At 52.6% G+C, this 17,247-nt stretch overlaps 1 protein-coding gene across 1 annotated transcript in view; it reads right to left on the bottom strand.

Moving 5' to 3' along the window:
- Nucleotides 1–1,481: 1,481 nt before the first annotated feature.
- FAM193B (family with sequence similarity 193 member B) overlaps nucleotides 1,482–17,247 on the bottom strand; it is a 45,896-nt gene continuing 30,130 nt past the window's right edge. Inside the window, exons 6-11 of the mRNA XM_049775794.1 lie at nucleotides 14,190–14,388; nucleotides 13,328–13,570; nucleotides 6,194–7,223; nucleotides 6,030–6,105; nucleotides 2,939–3,036; nucleotides 1,482–1,896 (exon numbers count right to left, since the gene is read on the bottom strand). Of these exons, the coding sequence (XP_049631751.1) occupies nucleotides 2,940–3,036; nucleotides 6,030–6,105; nucleotides 6,194–7,223; nucleotides 13,328–13,570; nucleotides 14,190–14,388 (1,645 nt within the window). The 3' untranslated portion in view covers nucleotides 1,482–1,896; nucleotide 2,939. The remainder of the gene's footprint in view (nucleotides 1,897–2,938; nucleotides 3,037–6,029; nucleotides 6,106–6,193; nucleotides 7,224–13,327; nucleotides 13,571–14,189; nucleotides 14,389–17,247) is intronic.

The raw sequence follows: 17,247 nt of genomic DNA, 5'->3' as shown, positions 1-17,247 counted from the left end.
ACTTAAGAGCCAAAAACACATGTATAAACAACTTTTTTTTTTTTTTTTTGGTTTTTGGGCCACACCCTGTGAGGCTCAGGGGTTACTCCTGGCTATACGCTCAGAAGTTGCTCCTGGCTTCTTGGGGGACCATATGGGACGCCGGGGGATCGAACTGCAGTCCGTCCTAGGTTAGCGCAGGCAAGGCAGGCACCTTACCTCCAGCGCCACCGCCCGGCCCCGTATAAACAACTTTTTTCAGTCTTTAAAATGCCCTTGCAGTTCCTGCTTTTTAGGACATCTCTAAAAGACCTCGAGTACTAACAACTTTTACCTCAGAAATTACAACGAAAGGTTTGACCAGGATGTAGCATTGGACTGTTGAAACTTTTACCAGGTATATATAATCTACATTTCTTTTAGATATAGCCTCTTTCACCTGTCCCTTATATACAAAAAAACCTCCTCTTGCAAAAATAGGAAGCCTGACAGGTAAACTTAGCTCCTTGCTAAACCCCTAATTTACATCTGAGGCTAGCCTGACAGGAACTGCTTTGAGATGTTAAAATTAACCTGCTCCTTTTTAACTCAGGACTCTTACTTAATAAAGATCCAATCATTAGATCTGTGTTTCACCTACACAGATGAATTGTTTTGAAAATCAAATAATGTATACTGATAATGTTTCTGTTTACTAGAAGACATGTGTGCTCTACAAATGTGAGCATTCTTTTCATAGCTGTGACTGGCAACATACCTCATTTATACCCCTGGTTCTGACATTAAATTTTTAGAATATGCTCTTCTCCCACATGCATTGTGTGGTCTCTCATTTCTTCATATTTCGCTGCCCATGCAACCACTTTCCTAGAGAGGACTCAAAGAATTTCTCTAACACAACCGGACCCAAAAGTTATCTGTGACAGAAGATTATGTTGGCTGGGGCATGCTTTGATCCCAAGTGCCTTAAAGAAGAGCTGCTTTAATGGGCCAGGAAGGCGGCGCTAGAGGTAAGGTGTCTGTCTGCCTTGCAAGCGCTAGCGTAGGACGGACCATGGTTCGATCTCCCGGCGTCCCATATGGTCCCCCTAAGCCAGGGGTGATTTCTGAGCGAATAGCCAGGAGTAACCCCTGAGCGTCAAACGGGTGTGGCCCAAAAACCAACAAAAAAAAAAAAAAAAAAAAGAAGAGATGCTTTTAGTAAAGTGAATTCCACTCCCATGGTGGATCCAAGACTACCGGCCCATTTGTCCTCATTCCCTAGTCCTGGGGACTGAGTACTGACCACCACACCTAACTCCAGTAAGCTAGACTGAGCTTAGCCAGGGTATTGCTTTTTCCAGGACTCAGTCTCATCTGGAAAATGGGCCCACATCCCCAACCAGTGCACTAAGAACTGAATGACCCAAAATCACTGCTAGAACCTAGTGACTAAAACAGAAACTTCAGCTTCTAAGGGTACCAACTCCCTCAGTTCCCCCAAAACCACCAACACACGGCCGCTGTGTCCAAATGTTGCTTTATCTTTCAGCAAGAAAGATCTTCACAGTATCAAAAGTAAAGAATTGAAAAATAACCCCCCTCCGAAAAAAAAAAAACCCACAAAAAACCCCAAACACAAAGAGTGGGGGTGGGGTGGGGGCAGTTGTACCGTTGCCCCACTGGGCCCACCACCAGCCCAGCCCCCTGCTCTTTGTTCAAGGCTTCGTAGCACCAGGAAACGGCTCTGTGGATGTTAGGGCCCCTCCTCAGGACCTCCAGGTTGCAGCCGCTCCTCAGCTTTGGGTTGGTCTGATGGCATCGGCAGCAGCAGCAGCAGGAGGGTCCAGAACAGCAGGCTGGTGGGAAGAGGAACCGTTGATTATCATCTCCAGTTAGGGTTTTGGGACACCCCAAAACTGCTGGACCTGGTGGAGGCTGAAAGAACAGAAGAGTAGGGTCATGTGGTGAAGGATGGGGTCCCTGTACTCTGGGCCTGGGGGGGGGGTAAGGGGGAACAGACTGTTATCCTGCATGTAGTTCAATAACAGTGGAACCATCTAGATTACTCAGGAAGGGCCCCAACCAGACCTTCTTATCCCTTTCTTAGCTTTTTAGCTGTTTCTGGGACACACATAACTGAATCACTCTTGCTTGGGGGACCATATGGGGAGGGCAGGCATCAAATCCAGGCATGTGGAAGCCAAGTACATTCTCCTAACTCTCTAGCCCTCAGCCCTGTTCTAAGGGCATACAAAGTCAAGAGAGATGGTGGGAGGGAAGCTGGTTGAATTATCCCAGAGGGTGGACATGGGGTATAAGGAAGGGCGGAAGTGCACCCCCTTTGCTCAGTAGAGGCCACACCTCTGCAGTGGGTTGCCCACCTTTGGTTGTGTGTACATGTAGAAGGCAGGTGGGGGCACTCTGCTCTGGTAGGCCTTCTTGAAAGGTGGGCATCCCCATTTAGGACAGGAACAGGAACAGAAAGCCTAACTACTACTTCCCTACCCCGAAGCTGAGTGACGGGGGCTGTACAAGTCCTGACTTAGGCACTGAGTCTCTTTCTCAGGCTCCAGCACCCATTGCTCTGCCTGAGCTCAAGGGGAGAGAGATGCCTGCAGCTGGGAGGGATGAAGATAATCTGGAGCTGCGGGAACAAGGGACTGAGGAGGAAAGTGATGTGTTCCTTCGAAGGCACCTATCACCTCCTCCAGATTTATTTTTGTTTGCTTTTATTTTGGGCTACACCTAACAATGCTCAGGGATTACTCCTGGCTCTGCACTCAGGAATCACTCCTAGAGGGCTCTGGGGACCATATATAATGATGGGGATCGAACCTGGATTGGTTCATGCAGGACAAGATTCCTCCCTGCCATACTATCATTCCAGCACTCCTCAAGGTGTGCAGCCCCCCAAGGCTAGCTCCTGCAGCATGGTAGACTATGAGGTGAGGTGGCAGGTGTCCAGGTATTGTCATACCTCACTGAGCTGTACTAGGAGTGGTTTTCTTGAGGCTGAAGTTGGTCCAGTTCACAGCGACCTTTTGTCGAGTTTGCTTTGCAGAATCTAAACAGAACCTGTGAGGTGTGGGGTCCCAGAGGGACGGGAACAATTGGTCAGGAGAGCCTTGTCTGAGCCAAAGTTCCTTCACCTAACCCTTCCCCCCTCCTGGACATGTTCCCAATTCCAAACCCATATGTCCCTGTCATAAATGACCCAGGTCAGATCCGCATGACCCTTTAGGTTTCCAGAGGACTTGGGGGTCTGGCAGGGATCGAGCAGGGGGTGGATGATCTCCTGGGATAGGGACTCCACAAATCCAGAGGATGATCCAAGAAGAGACACTGATAAGGGCTGACACTCCCAAGTTACCAGGCCTTATACATGCAAAGCAGGTACCCCAGCCTACTGCTCTTGGGTTTTTCTATTACTTAATTTCATTTTTTTGGGACACACACTAAAGGATCACTGTCTTGATGGTGCTCAGGACATCCTATGGATGCCAGGGATCAAGCTTCATGCAAGGCAAGCGCCTTCCCCACTGTACTATTTATTGCTCTAGCCTCTTTTTCTCTAATTCCCTATAGGCAACTTCATCTGAGGACTATGAAGTGCTTTTTATTTTGTGTGTGTGTGTGTGTGTGTGTGATTATTTTTTTCTTTTTTCTTTTTGGGTTTTGGGCCACACCCTGAGGTGCTCAGGGATTAGCCAACTTCATCTGAGGACTATAAAGTGCTTTTTTTTTCCGAGTGTGTGTCTGTGTGTGTGTGCTATTTTTTTTTTTTTTCTGGGTTTTGGGCCACACCAGGAGGTGCTCAGGGATTACTCCTGACTCTGCACTCAGAAATAGCTCCTGACAGGCTCGGGGGACCATATGGGATGCCGGGAATTGAACCAGAATCCATCTGGGATTGGCCATCTGCAAGGCAAACACCCTAATGATGTGCTATCACTCCAGCTCCTTAGGGGACCCTATGGGATTCCAGGGATTGAACCAGGGTCTGTCTTGGATCAGCTGTGTACAAGGCAAACACCTTACCACTGTGCTATCGCTCTGGCTCCCCACCCCTTTTTTTTTGGGGGGGGGTCACACCCGGTGTTGCTCAGGAGTTACTCCTGGCTCTGAGCTAAGAAATCGCCCCTGGCAGGCTTGGGGGACCATATGGGATGCTGGGAATTGAGCCACCTTCTGCCCTGGGTTGGCGGTGTGCTAGGCAAATGCCCTATCACTGTGCTATCTCTCTGGCCCCTTCTTTTTTTTCTTTTAGCCATAGGCAATATTCAGGGCTGACTCCTGGCTCCATACTCAGGGATCACACCTGGTGGGTGTGGGGGACTATTTGGAGATTGAACCCAGGTTGGTAAGATGCAAGGCAAGCACCTTATTTGCTATCTATTCAATCTCCCTGACCCCAAAACTGAACAACTGTAAATGTTTTTTTCCAGTGCTGAGGCTCAAACACATGGGGTCATGGTCCAGCTCCCTTTTCTTCTTTTTAGTATTTTGGACCACACCTGGCTGTTCTCAGGAGTGGTGGTGCTTCTGGTGGTGCTCAGGGGACCAAATAGGGTATTGGGGATCAAACCTGAGCCGGCCTTATGCAAGGCAAATGCCCTATATATTGTCCTACTGCTTTGACCTGTTCATCTCATCCCTTATGTCTTTCCAGATGTCAGTTGGCTGAATGCCCATTGTGAAACACCACCAGTCTGGGGACTTAAATTCTAACCCACACAGCACTTAGCACAGTCTAAATGAAGTTTCCTCATCCCTAATTTGAGTGTGCAGGGTATTTCTCAGGATTGACACTCAGGGGAGCCACATAGATCCCCGATAATCCAAGACAGTCTTCTGGGACCCATTTTTCCCTCTTTGTCATTTCGTTACAAGTTGCGGTTTGTAAAAGTCCATGAGGCTATAGGTGAGGGCAGGCAGTGCCTGGGGTGTAAAGTGAATAAAGGGCCAGAGAGAAGGCCCAGAGTCTCAAAGTGCACAACTGGCTTCTGTGAGCATCATGTAGTTCCCTCAGCAAAGCAGGGATGGCCTCCAATCCCTTCAACACCCCCCAAAACAACACATAAAAGAGGCCAGAGTGATAGTATGAGGTAGGGCATTTGCCTGGCACATGACTGACCTGGGTTCAATCCCCAGTATTTTAGATCATATCCTAAATTTGCCAGGAATAATCCCTAACCTCCCCTACTCCCACAAAAATAAGCAGCCCAGATCCTTCTGACCCAGAGCTCATGACTACCATTTGTCCGATTTGGGTTTAATTCGTATACACCACCTGGTCCCACATAGAAGTCCAGCAAAGGAGAATCCACAGGTGTTTGCACATCCTGAGCACAGTACCTCAGGAACCCATTAGTAGGCCTGTGGGTCCCACTTTCTGTAGGTCTATTCCAGGCTCAGACCTGATAGTGCTCCAGGCTCTGTGCTCAGGGATCCTATGTGTGGCCAGATATCAAACTTGGGTTGGCTGCATTTGCAAGGCAAGCACCCTCCCCATTGTCATATTTCTTAGGTTCCTTCAGCTCTCCACTTTTTCAGGGCCACATCTAGTATTACTCAGGGGTTACTCCTGGTTCTACATTCAGAAATTCCTTCTGGTTGTAATCGGGGGACCATATGTGATGCCAGGGCTTGAAGCTGGGTCCACCGTGTGCAAGGCAAGAGGTTTATGCAGTATCCTACCTTTTTTTTGTTCTTGGTTTTTTATTTTGTTTTTTGGGCCACACCCATTTGATGCTCAGGGGTTACTTCTGGCTAAGTGCTCAGAAATAGCCCCTGGCTTGGGGGCACCATATGGGATGCCAGGGGATTGAACTGCGGTCCTTCCTTGACTAGAGCTTGCAAGGCAGACACCTTACCTCTAGTGCCACCTTGACGGCCCTTTTTAGTTTTGTTCTTGTGTCATAGCCTGTGATGCTTAGGGATTACTCCTGGCTTGTGCTACGAAATTAATCCTGAGGACCACATGGGATGATGGGGATTGAACCCAGGTTAGCCACATGCAAGGCAAGCACCTTACCCTCTGCATTATAGCTCTAGTCCAGCATCCCTACCTTTTGAAGTATTCTACCTCTCGGTCTGTTTCATCCATCTCCACCCCATCGGTGTCCTTGGGTAAGAAGACATCATCTGGGAAGACACAGCCAGGAAGACTCAGTCCCCAGGGTGGGGCTATATGAGGGCCACCACCCTGCAGTTCCTTGTCCAAAAAACTCACCCAAGGAGGCAGCTGACTTCTCCTGTTTGTTGCGGCTCCGACGGCTGCGGGCCTTGCCCTGTGCCAGGCACTGGGGTCTCGCGGGGCCTAAAGGCAAGACTGCGGGACACTGGGGTTCTGGGGGCCTGGCCTTGGTGTCTGCGGGCCAGCTCTGCCAGGCACTCCGCTTCTCCTTCTCCGCTTTGGGGCTCCCAGCCCAGCTGGATCCTGGTCGGCTGCCCCGGCTGCCCTCCTCAGCATCTGCACAGTTACTGGCTTTGGGGGGCTCCAAAGGCTTGCCAGGTGGCTTGGAACTGGGGGTCTGGCCCTTGGCACTGGGGATGTCGGGGCTGGCAGGGGCATGGGGGACTGAGCTGGTCTCACTCTTCTTGGGCTGGCCGCTCTGTCTCTTGCCTTTCCGGGCCTTCCCGCTCACAACCCCAGGCTCCGGAAGCTCAGGCCTGCCCAGCTTGCAATTGGGGGGCTCTTTGGGGTTTGGCTCCTTGGGGGCTGGGGAGCTGGGTTTGGGTGTCTTGACCCAGATCACCCGGGAAAGGCTGGGGACACTGTTGAGTCTCCTTACCAGCCTGTTCTCGGGGGGGATCCCAGGTGGAGGACCCCGTGCCTCTGTCCATGGGGAAGGAGGGCCCTGCAGGTCTGCCCATGAGGGTGGCAGCTCGCTGGAAGTTGATAATGTGGCATTCGGTGGGGTGCTCAGAGTTAAGGGGGATAGGTCCAGGTTGATGTCTGGTCTCCCCTCAGGGGAACCATTGAGATTGGATGGGGGCAGGTTGGGGGGTGCTGGCTCAGGGGTCCCCTTCTTTGGAAACCCATTGCTGTCCATGCCAAAGCTAGCCTGGGTGGGGTCGCTAACTGTGCCCTTGATTCCCTGCAGGCGGCTGCTCAGGAAGCTGCTGACCCGATCCAGTTCATGCTCCGGCCACTCCAGGAGCTGTTTGGGGGCCGGCAGTGGTGGATCCTCACGGCTTCCAGAGAAAGTGGGGGCCATAGTCCTGAGTGACTCGGCTGCCTGCTGGGCCTTCTCTTTCTCCTGCCAACACAAGAAAAGGGGTCAGGGGCAGCCTGGCACACTGCAATACCTGAAATGCGATGTGTCCAGAAAGTGGCCTAAAGCAGCAGCTCAATGGGCTGAGCAGAGGCTCTGCATACAGGAGGCCAGAGTTTCAGCACAATCCCTTGATCAACACTGGGAATTACTCTCCCCTCAGCACCATCAGATGTGACCCCCCAAAACAAAAGGAAATGCAGGGGCCAGCAGTAAATTTAGTTTTGATCCTGGGCATTGTCAGGAGTGATCCCTGAGCACAAAGCCTAGAGCAAGCCATGAGCATCATTACGGAGGTGACCCAAATATCAAAATAGAAATAAAATGGGCTGGAGTTAATAGTACAGTAGGGAGCGCACCTGCTTTTTAAGCAACTGACCCATGTTCAATCCCGGGCATCCCATATGGTCATCCCTGGAGTGGTCCTTGAGCAGAGCCAGGAGAAAGTTTGAAGTGTGTGATCCTAGGTGAGATGCCCCCATTAAAAAAAAACAATAAATCGGGCCCAGAGAGATAGCACAGCGGCGTTTGCCTTGCAAGCAGCCGATCCAGGACCAAAGGTGGTTGGTTCGAATCCCGGTGTCCCATATGGTCCCTCGTGCCTGCCAGGAGCTATTTCTGAGCAGACTGCCAGGAGTAACCCTGGAGCACCACTGGGTGTGGCCCAAAAATAAAACAAAACGGGGCCGGGCGGTGGCGCTGGAGGTAAGGTGCCTGCCTTGCCTGCCTGCGCTAGTCTAGGACGGACCGCGGTTCGATCCCCCGGCGTCCCATATGGTCCCCCAAGAAGCCAGGAGCAACTTCTGAGCGCATAGCCAGGAGTAACCCCTGAGCGTCACAGGGTGTGGCCCAAAAACCAAAAAAAAAAAATAAAATAAAATAAAACAAAACAAAACAAAACAAAACAAAAAAACCAATAAATCAAAAAAGGAAGCATAGGGGGTTGGAGCAATAGCACAGCGGGTAGGGCATTTGCCTTGCATGTGGCCGACCACAGTATGATCCCTAGCCTTCCATATGATCCCCCAACATTCAGAAGTATTGTCAGAGAGCAGAGCCAGAAGTAACCTGAGTGCTACTGGGGGGGTGTGACCAAAAAAAAGTTAAAGATAGGGCTGTGTCCTGTGGTGGGGGTAGGACTCTGAGAGGGCCTGGACATGTGAAGAAGGAACAGGAGGGGCCTATGGGCTCAGGATCCCAGTATAACACCAAGAACTTCCACTGCTGGCAACAGTAGAGTCGACTATAACATCTGACACAGTTCAAACACAGTGGGGGCCTGAGCGCTAGTGCAGTGGTGCTGCACTGTTTGTGCACTGTTAGTTCAGCTGTTTGCATACAGCTGACTTGGATTCAATCCTGGGCACCAACACTGGGTCCTCAGAGCATGAGTAGGAGTGATCCCTGAGTGCAGAGCAAGGAGTAAGCCCTGAGCATCACTGGGTGTCAATCAAAACCAAACAAAACTGGGGTCAGAGCGATAGCACAGCAATAGGGCATTTGCCTTGCATGCAGCTGACCCAGGATGAACCTGGGTTCGATCCCTGGTGTCCCATGTGGTCCCCAGAGCCAGGAGCAATTTCTGAGTACATAGCCAGGAGTAACCCCTGAGCGTCACTGGGTGTGACCCAAAACCCAAAAAAAAAGACCCCCCAAATAAACATAAAAACCCAAATAAAGGCCGGGTAGGTGGCGCTGGAGGTAAGGTGTCTGCCTTGCAGGCGCTAGCCAAGGAAGGACCGCGGTTCGATCCCCCGGCGTCCCATATGGTCCCCCCAAGCCAGGGGCGATTTCTGAGCACATAGCCAGGAGTAACCCTTGAGCGTCAAACGGGTGTGGCCCAAAAACCAAAAAAAAAAAAAAAAAAAAAACTCAAATAAAACTCATCTAAACCTTTTTATTATTTTTGGGGCCACACCCAACGGCACTCAGAGGTGACTTCTAGCTCTGTGGTCAAAAATTGCTCCTGGCAGGCTTGGGGGAAACATATGGGATGCAGGGAATCTAACTGGATTTTTCCTGGGCCGGTCCTACTGCTGTGTTATTGCTCTGGCTCCTCTCCTAAACATCTAAAAAGCAAGTCTGGGGCCAGTGATAAGACATCAGGGAGGGCGTTTGTACCCGACCCTGGTTTGATCCCTGGCATCCCATAAGGTTTTCAAAAGTGGTTCCTGGACCCGGAGAGATAGCACAGCGGTGTTTGCCTTGCAATCAGCTGATCCAGGACCTAAGGTGGTTGGTTCGAATCCCGGTGTCCCATATGGTCCCCCGTGCCTGCCAGGAGCTATTTCTGAGCAGACAGCCAGGAGTAACCCCTGAGCAACGCCAGGTGTGGCCCAAAAACCAAAAAAAAACAAAACAAAAAAACAAAAGTGGTTCCTGAGCAGAGTCAGGAATAAGTCCTGAGCATCATTGGTGTGGCCCCCAAGCAAAAATAAAAAACAACAAAACAAGCACACAGGATCCCCCAAGCCTGAACACCTCTATAGGTGGCCAGGATGACCCCAAATAGATGAATTTCCTTTTTTTTTTTTTTTTGGATCACACCCAGCAGCGCTCAGGGGCTACTCCTGGCTCTACACTCAGAAATCGCCCCGGCAGGCTCTGGGGACCATATGGGATGCTGGGATTCAAACCACCGTCCTTCTGCATGCAAGGCAAATGCCTTACCTTCATGCTATCTCTCCAGCCCCAAGAAGATGAATTTCTAGGTGCTCTGGTTATGAAGGAAAAGCAGAGAAAGAACAGGGGCAGGGAAGACAATTCATACGCTCAACCCCATGGACACTTCCTTTCCTTTTGTTTTAGAACCACACCTAGTGGTACACATTTTTTTGGGGGGAGGGCACACCCTGTGACACTCAGGGGTTACTCCTGGCTATATGCTCATGGGATTAAACCCAGGTCTATCCTGGGTCAGCCACGTGCAAAGCAAACACCCTACCACTGAGCTATCTCTCGGGCCCCCTACACTGGGGTTTTTCCTGAGGCTGAGCACACCTATAGTATGAGGCTAGAAGTTGGGAGTGCACTTCCACCCTCATCCCACTTTGATTCTTTGACCCCAAGTTTGCACTGCTCCATGTCTGTTTGGGGAAATACCCTGGGAAGGATAGCACCCTGAGGAAGGAATCAAAGGGTACCCTGGAACCCTAGGCTGGGCAGTCATGTGGAGGAAGCAGAGCTCCCTGTGCAATGAAAAGGGCAAAAACATGGGAAGCCAGATATTGAATCTGGGTTAGTCTTATGCAAAACAAGTGCTTTCCTTATGTCCTTTCAATCTGACCCAGCAATTTGATTCTTTTCCCCTGCCACCCCCCTCTCAGCTGTTTTGTGAAGTGGGATTAGGGTGGCAGGAAGGGCTAGAGGGACAGAGAGAATCTCAGCAGAGGCTGAGTCCTACGAAGCTTGTGGGCTATGCTAGGCCATGAGTTGCTTTTTCAACTTACCTATTTATTTTTTCAATATATTTGGGGATGAAAGGGCAGGTTTGGCAGTGACTGCTGCAATCAGGAGTGACACTTGCTGATTCCTGAACCTAATTTCTAAGTGGGTGCATGCAAAGCAAATGCCTTAACTTGCCTCCTGGCCCTTTTATTTTGAGCCCTGACTTTTTGGTTTTGGAGCTACAGCAGGGGTTCTTAGGGCTTCCTCTGGGCTCACTCCTGACAGGGATCAGGGGCTGGGGATTGAATCTGGTTCAGCCACATGCAAGGCAAACATGGACCCACTGTACTACAGTTCTCACCCCTTTTTTTCTTATTCTTGGTAGTCGTTTCTGGGCCACACCTGCCTGTGCCCAGAACTAACTACTTGCTGTGCTGAGGATGGAAGCCAGGTCAGCCTTGTGTAAGGCAAGCTATCTTTCAGATCCTCCCCGAAAGCCTTTTTCTGTTTTTTGTTTGTTTGTGTGTTTTGTTTTTGGGCCATACTTGTGGTGCTCATCCTGGTTCTGAACTCAGGGATTTTTCCTGGAGGTGCTTAGGGAACCATATGGGATCCTGGGAATTGAATCCAGGTCTGCTGTGTCCAAGGCAACTGCACTACTCACTGTGCTCTAGCCCTTGAAGAATAAAAAAAAAAAAAACACACACACACACACACACACACACACAAAAACTCTTTTAAGGGGCTAGAGAGATAGCATGGAGGTAGGGCATTTACCTTGCATGCGGAAGGGCAGTGGTTTGAATCCCGGCATTGCATATGATCCCCGAGCCAGTCAGGGGCGATTTCTGAGCATAGAGCCAGTAGTAACCCCTGAGCACTGTCGGGTATGACCCCCAAAACAAACAAAATTCCTTTGGATTCTTGGGTCACACTGGTGACACTCAGGACTTCCTCCTGATTCTGCTCGGGGAACCATATTTGGGTGCCGGGAATGAAACCTGGACTGGCATTGTGCAAAGAAACACCTTCTCCACTGTCCTATCGCTCAATTCCTGGCCCTGCTCTGCATCTTTTGAATCCACTGCCTACTGTTGTCCTTCTCCCCATTTCACAGATGCAAATACTGAGGCTGAGGTGAGATCTGCCTGAGGTCATACAGCAAGTGAACGAGCTGTCTTTTACCCTGTGGTATAAGGCCCAGGCTTGTGGTGTCTCAGGTACCAAGTGTGTGTGCTCCTTTGAGGGTGGCACCTGACGTGCTAGCAGGCGATTCTTGGAAGATAGTGGGGCTGTTCACTCTACAATGAAGATCATGGAAGCACCCAGAAAGAAAGCACAACTGTGGCAGTATAATGTGGTGCATATGGTAGGGTGAATGGCAAAGAGGGTGCTTCCCTCACACCAGCGGGGCAGTTGGGATGCCAGCCCCTTGCTGGCTTTCCTTCTTCATACAAAAACTGCGGGTGACCTATTACCTGCCTCACTTCCTCACTCAGCGGGGCCCCGAAGGAGAAGGGACCCCAGATGGCTTGGCTGGCACAGACTGGGGCTAAGGCAGGTTGGAGTAGTTATGGGGGCTGCAGGAGTAAAAATGGTGGTGATGGAGGAGATGGTGGCAAAAGGGCTAGAGTGGTGAGGAGGAGGCTGTGAATGTGGGATGTGGGGGGGGGGGCAGGTGCTGGCACCTGGTGAGGTCTGTGCCAAGAGGGGCCAGTTCTCCACGTGCAGGGAGTCAGCAGATGTGAAAGTGGTCTGATTGGGGGGGCTCACAGTGTGGGTGCAGGGGGGACACCCAGACACAGAGCAGGAGGTGGGGGTGGGAACCACAAGCTGCTCACTTCTGGCAGCAGCAGGAGGGAAAAGGCCACACTTTCAGAAAACTCAGGAGGATCCTGCACTCACCCGCGCCCCATGCTAGGGCCCCGGGTGCAGCCATGGGTGAAAGGAAGCATGGAGCTAGCTCACCAGGCCTCCACCACACCAACACTCCCTCCCAGGGGGCTGGAGAGCAAGCAGGGAGACGCAGCTGGGGCAGGCGGGTGGGTAGGTAACGAGACAGCAGGGGACGTGAAGTCAAGCCCTGGGGCTCCCCTGGTGGCAGGGCTGCCCAGAAGTGGCAGCAGGAGCTCAGTTTCGGCAGCCCCTGGGGAGATGTGTGTGGCACCCTCAGACCCGCTCAGTCTCAGCACAGCCGCGGAACATCTCCAGATGGGGCTGTCTAGGGGGCCCCCTTGAGTAAACCCTCCCCCGTGGAACCACCCCGCCCCTCCCGTTCTCCAATCTCATGAGCACGTGGAAACGGCCAGGCTCCTCCAGCTCCATCCTGTCCGCAGATCTTCAAACTGCCCACCTGGGCTGGCACTGCGGCCATCTCTGCGCGCACCACAGGGTGACTCCAGCGACTCTACCCTCTACGCTCTACCCACCCGCGGCACCCCCTTCTCCCACAGGGTCAGGTCTGGGACGCTCCCTATCCTCTGGGCCCGGGTGCCCCGCAGTCAAAGCTGACCGTTCAGCTCTGAGGCGACTTCAGAGTCAGCGCACCTCGGCAGGATGCGTGTGCCCCCCCCGCCCACGGGAAGTGTGACGTGTCGCTGAACGGAGCAGACTCAAGAGCGGGGCCATCTTGGGCCCGGCCCTCCCACCACGCCGACTCAGGCGGACAGGCCCAGGGCTGAGCCGCCTTCTCCGTCACCCACCTTCTTCTTCAGCTTGTAGCGGGCCCGCTTGGCGGCCCTGGCGCTGTTGGGCACCTTGGGCGCCGTGCTGTTGATGAATTCCAGCAGCTCGTCCACGTCGCGGTGGTCCACGGCGGGCTCCCCGGGGACCCCGCCCAGGAGGGCGCCCGTCATGGGCAGCAGCTCCTCCTTCCGCCGGGTCAGCCGCGAGCGGAGCTTCTCCCGGATCTCGGTGTAGTTGCGGCTGGTCGGGGCGGCGGGCGGCTGGGGAGCGGGAGGGGAGGCGCGGGCGTCACACCCCGGGGACTCGCTTCTTGGCGGGAGGGCAGGCCCGGCGCCACTGCCAGAGCGTGCCGAGGTCCCCGGCCTGCTCTCCTGCTCCTCGCTGCCCTGGGCGGCGGCCTCCCTCTCCCTCTCCGCGTCCCCTCACCTCACCTCACCTCCGCGCCTTCTGCAGCGCTCCCCCCACCCCCCCAGGCCCGCACAAGCCTGCGCTTCTCTGCGCTCACACACGTTCTGATGAGGCCCCAGAACCGGGCTTTTCCTTTCCGCCCCTTCCCGGCCTTTGGCCTGAGGAGAAGAAAGGGCCCTCTGCACAGACAGACCTCTGGCAGGGCGCGAGGCCAGGCCAGGCCAGGCCAGGTGCGACGTGCAGGTGCCTCGCGAGGGCGAGGGCGAGGGCGAGGGCGAAGGCGAAGTGAGGGCAGCTACAGGGGCGCAGTGCGCAGTCGCGGGGCGGGACTGACTGGACGCACGCGGGTGGGCGGGGAGAACAGCGACAGGACGTGGCCTCCAGGCCCGCCACGCAACGCCATTGGCCATTCGGGACAGGGCCCGCCCAGTTCCGCCCACCCCTGGGCGCGCGCAGGCGCACCGCACTCACCGCGTTGTGGCCAAAGAACTCGCAGTAGCAGCAGTCGCAGAACTTGCCGTCGCGCTGGTGCGTGGAGGACGAGGTGCAGGAGCTGAGCTCCGAGCTGCTATCTTCCTCCTCGCCCAGGCCCTCGTCGGCCTCGCACGGCTGGGGCGGCGGGCAGGCCAGGCCGCTGTGAGCGCACTTGTGGCCCCTGCAGCCAGGCTCCCTGAGGAGATGGGCGTAGCGGGCGAGAGATGAGATGAGCCTCCGGGGAGGACAGGACGGGAGCCGGGGGCCGGAGTTCGGGTCCCCCAGAACTGGGGCGCGCAGGGTTGCTCCACCCTGCTGGCCGCCCCGATCCCTCCTGGGACAGGCATCACTGCATGTGCTGCGGCCCCAAGGAAGGGTCCGAAGAGATTCGTGGGCTCCCAAAGGCCAGGAGCTCCCAAAGGCCAGACCAGAGGGAGACTGACAGTCTAGTCCAGTCTGCCACACATGCGGTCACTCCTTGCAGGGGAACCACGTTATCGCCCGAGTGTCTGATAGATTTGTGCTTTTTAGGGTTTTGTTTGAGCCACACTAAGCGATGCTGGGGGTTACTCCTCGCTCAGTACTAGGAATCAAGCCGAACGCTTGGAGACCATATGGGATGCTGGGGACCTGGACCGTGGGGGGGGGGGGCTCTTAGCCGGACCATGTTCCGCCCCGGTCTCTGTATAAAACTATGAGCACAGGGGCACCATGAAGATGTCCTCCCAAGAGCAGATTGGGTAGCTGAACAATTTCAAGAATTTTGAGTGAGGATTTACCTCAGACTGCCGGTAGAAGACCCCCGTCTGATCTGGCCTTCCTTAGGCCCTGGGATAAGACTGAAAACGGAAGGCTCGAGTGACCCGACAGGGCTCCAGACACCAACCAAATAAGGTGCCAAGGATGTGAAACCAGGGCTCTTCACACAGCCTTATGATTATTAGCTTTGGTACCCATGAATCTATCTCTGTGGCCCTGAATCCATTTTTCTTTCAAGTTTTTTCTTTTTGGCCACACCCGGCTGCACTCAGGGGTTACTTTTGGCTCTGTGCTCAGAGATCTCTTCTGGCAAACTTGGGGGGACCATATAGGATGTTGGGAATCGAACCCACGTCTGTCCTGAGTTGGCAGCCTGCAAGGCAAACTCTTTCTAAATGGGGAGCCAATAGTAATCCCTGAGCGCAGCTGGATGTGGCCCAATAACCAAAACAAACAAACAAAAAGAATCACTCCTAGCGAGGAAGAAGAACCATATGGGAGCTAGGAACTGAACCTGGGTTAGTTGTGTACAAGGCAAGCACCATACCTGCTATACTATCTACTGTGGTTGCCTTCTACACTAGGCAGTGCTCAGGAGTTAATCCTGGTGGTGTGCAGGGGGCCATATGGGATGCTGGGTCAGTTATGTACAAGGCAAACACTCTCCACTCTGCAACTGCTCCAGTCCCATGGCGTTTGCCTTGTTTGGATGGCATTTGTTTGCTTAGATGAAAACTAGGGTCAGATACATGTACTACTTACATGGCTTATGCATGCAAGGCAAACGGCTTACCTCCATGCTAGCTCTCCAGCCCCAAGGAGGACATAGATTAGTTTAAAATGTCAGGGCCCGGAGAGATAGCACAGCGGCATTTGCCTTGCAATCAGCTGATCCAAAGGTGGTTGGTTCGAATCCCGGTGTCCCATAGGGTCCCCCGTGCCTGCCAGGAGCTATTTCTGAGCAGACAGCCAGGAGTAACTCCTGAGCACCGCCGGGTGTGGCCCAAAAAACCCAAAAAATAAAAAAAGTCATGTAAAGGGGGGCTAGAGATGGAGGTAAGGCGTTTGCCTTTCATGCAGAAGGTCATCGGTTCGAATCCTGGCATCCCATATCCCCCGAGCCTGCCAGGAGCGATTTCTGAGCGTGAAGCCAGAGTAACCCCTAAGTGCTCCGGGTGTGACCCAACCCCCCCCCCCACAAAAGTCATGTAAAGGGCCGGAGAGGTAGCACAGCAGTAAGACATTTGCCTTGCATGCAGAAGGACGATGGTCTGAATCCTGGCATCCCAGATGGTCCCCCAAGCCTGCCAGGAGCTATTTCTGAGTGCTGCTGGGTGTGACCCAAACACCAAAAACAAAACAAAAAAAACCACCCAAAAAAAAACTCATGTAAAGATTAGTCCTATGGGCCAAAGCAGTGGCACAGTGGTAAGGCATTTGCCTTGCATGTGTCTCACACAGGACGGACCGTGGTTCCATCCTTCTGCGTCCCATATGGTCCCCTGAGCCAGGAGCGATTTCTGAGTGCATAGCCAGGAGTAAACCAAGCGTCACAGGGTGTGGCTCACCCCAAAAAAAAGATTGCGGTTCTACATCACCATATTGTGTGGAGTTACAAAAATTTTTCTGTCAAAAATCAGTCTGGGGCCCGGAGAGATGGCACAGCGGTGTTTGCCTTGCAAGCAGCCGATCCAGGACCAAAGGTGGTTGGTTCGAATCCCGGTGTCCCATATGGTCCCCCGTGCCTGCCAGGAGCTATTTCTGAGCAGACAGCCAGGAGTAACCCCTGAGCAACGCCGGGTGTGGCCCAAAATCCAAAAAAAAAAAAAAAAAAAAAAAATCAGTCTGGGTTCTGCATGATTAAAAAAAAGTAGTAATAATGTGTTTAACTTCACCTCAGCGGGTTCAATGGGACATGTTTTACACAGGAGTTAAACTCAAGCTCTTTAGCCCAGAAGGAAGTAAAAAAAGGGTGGCAGGGGTGACCCTATCTTATGAACTATTGATGGCTGAAAATCAATATTCAAATGTTCAAGTTCAAGCTGCTTTAACAAAGGAAATTTTGGATATAGTTAAGGAAATTGCTTTATCCTCATGGGAAAAAGATTGATTCTACGGGAATATATTTAGGGAATTTTCTTAAAATTCTATGGCAATTTTGAACCATATATAGTTTGTGTGAAGGCTCCAGGATGCACTTAAATTGCAAGTAAAAGATGAGGATATGAGAAAATTTCTTGAAAAGAATTTGGCTTACCACAAAGCTAATACAGCTTGTAAATCAGTATTATTGCCT

Source organism: Suncus etruscus, chromosome 6 (genome assembly GCF_024139225.1).
Source record: "Suncus etruscus isolate mSunEtr1 chromosome 6, mSunEtr1.pri.cur, whole genome shotgun sequence".
NCBI lineage: Eukaryota > Metazoa > Chordata > Mammalia > Eulipotyphla > Soricidae > Suncus > Suncus etruscus.
The sequence above is the reverse complement of the archived record's forward strand: the minus strand, read 5'-3'. Positions and strand labels throughout refer to the sequence as shown.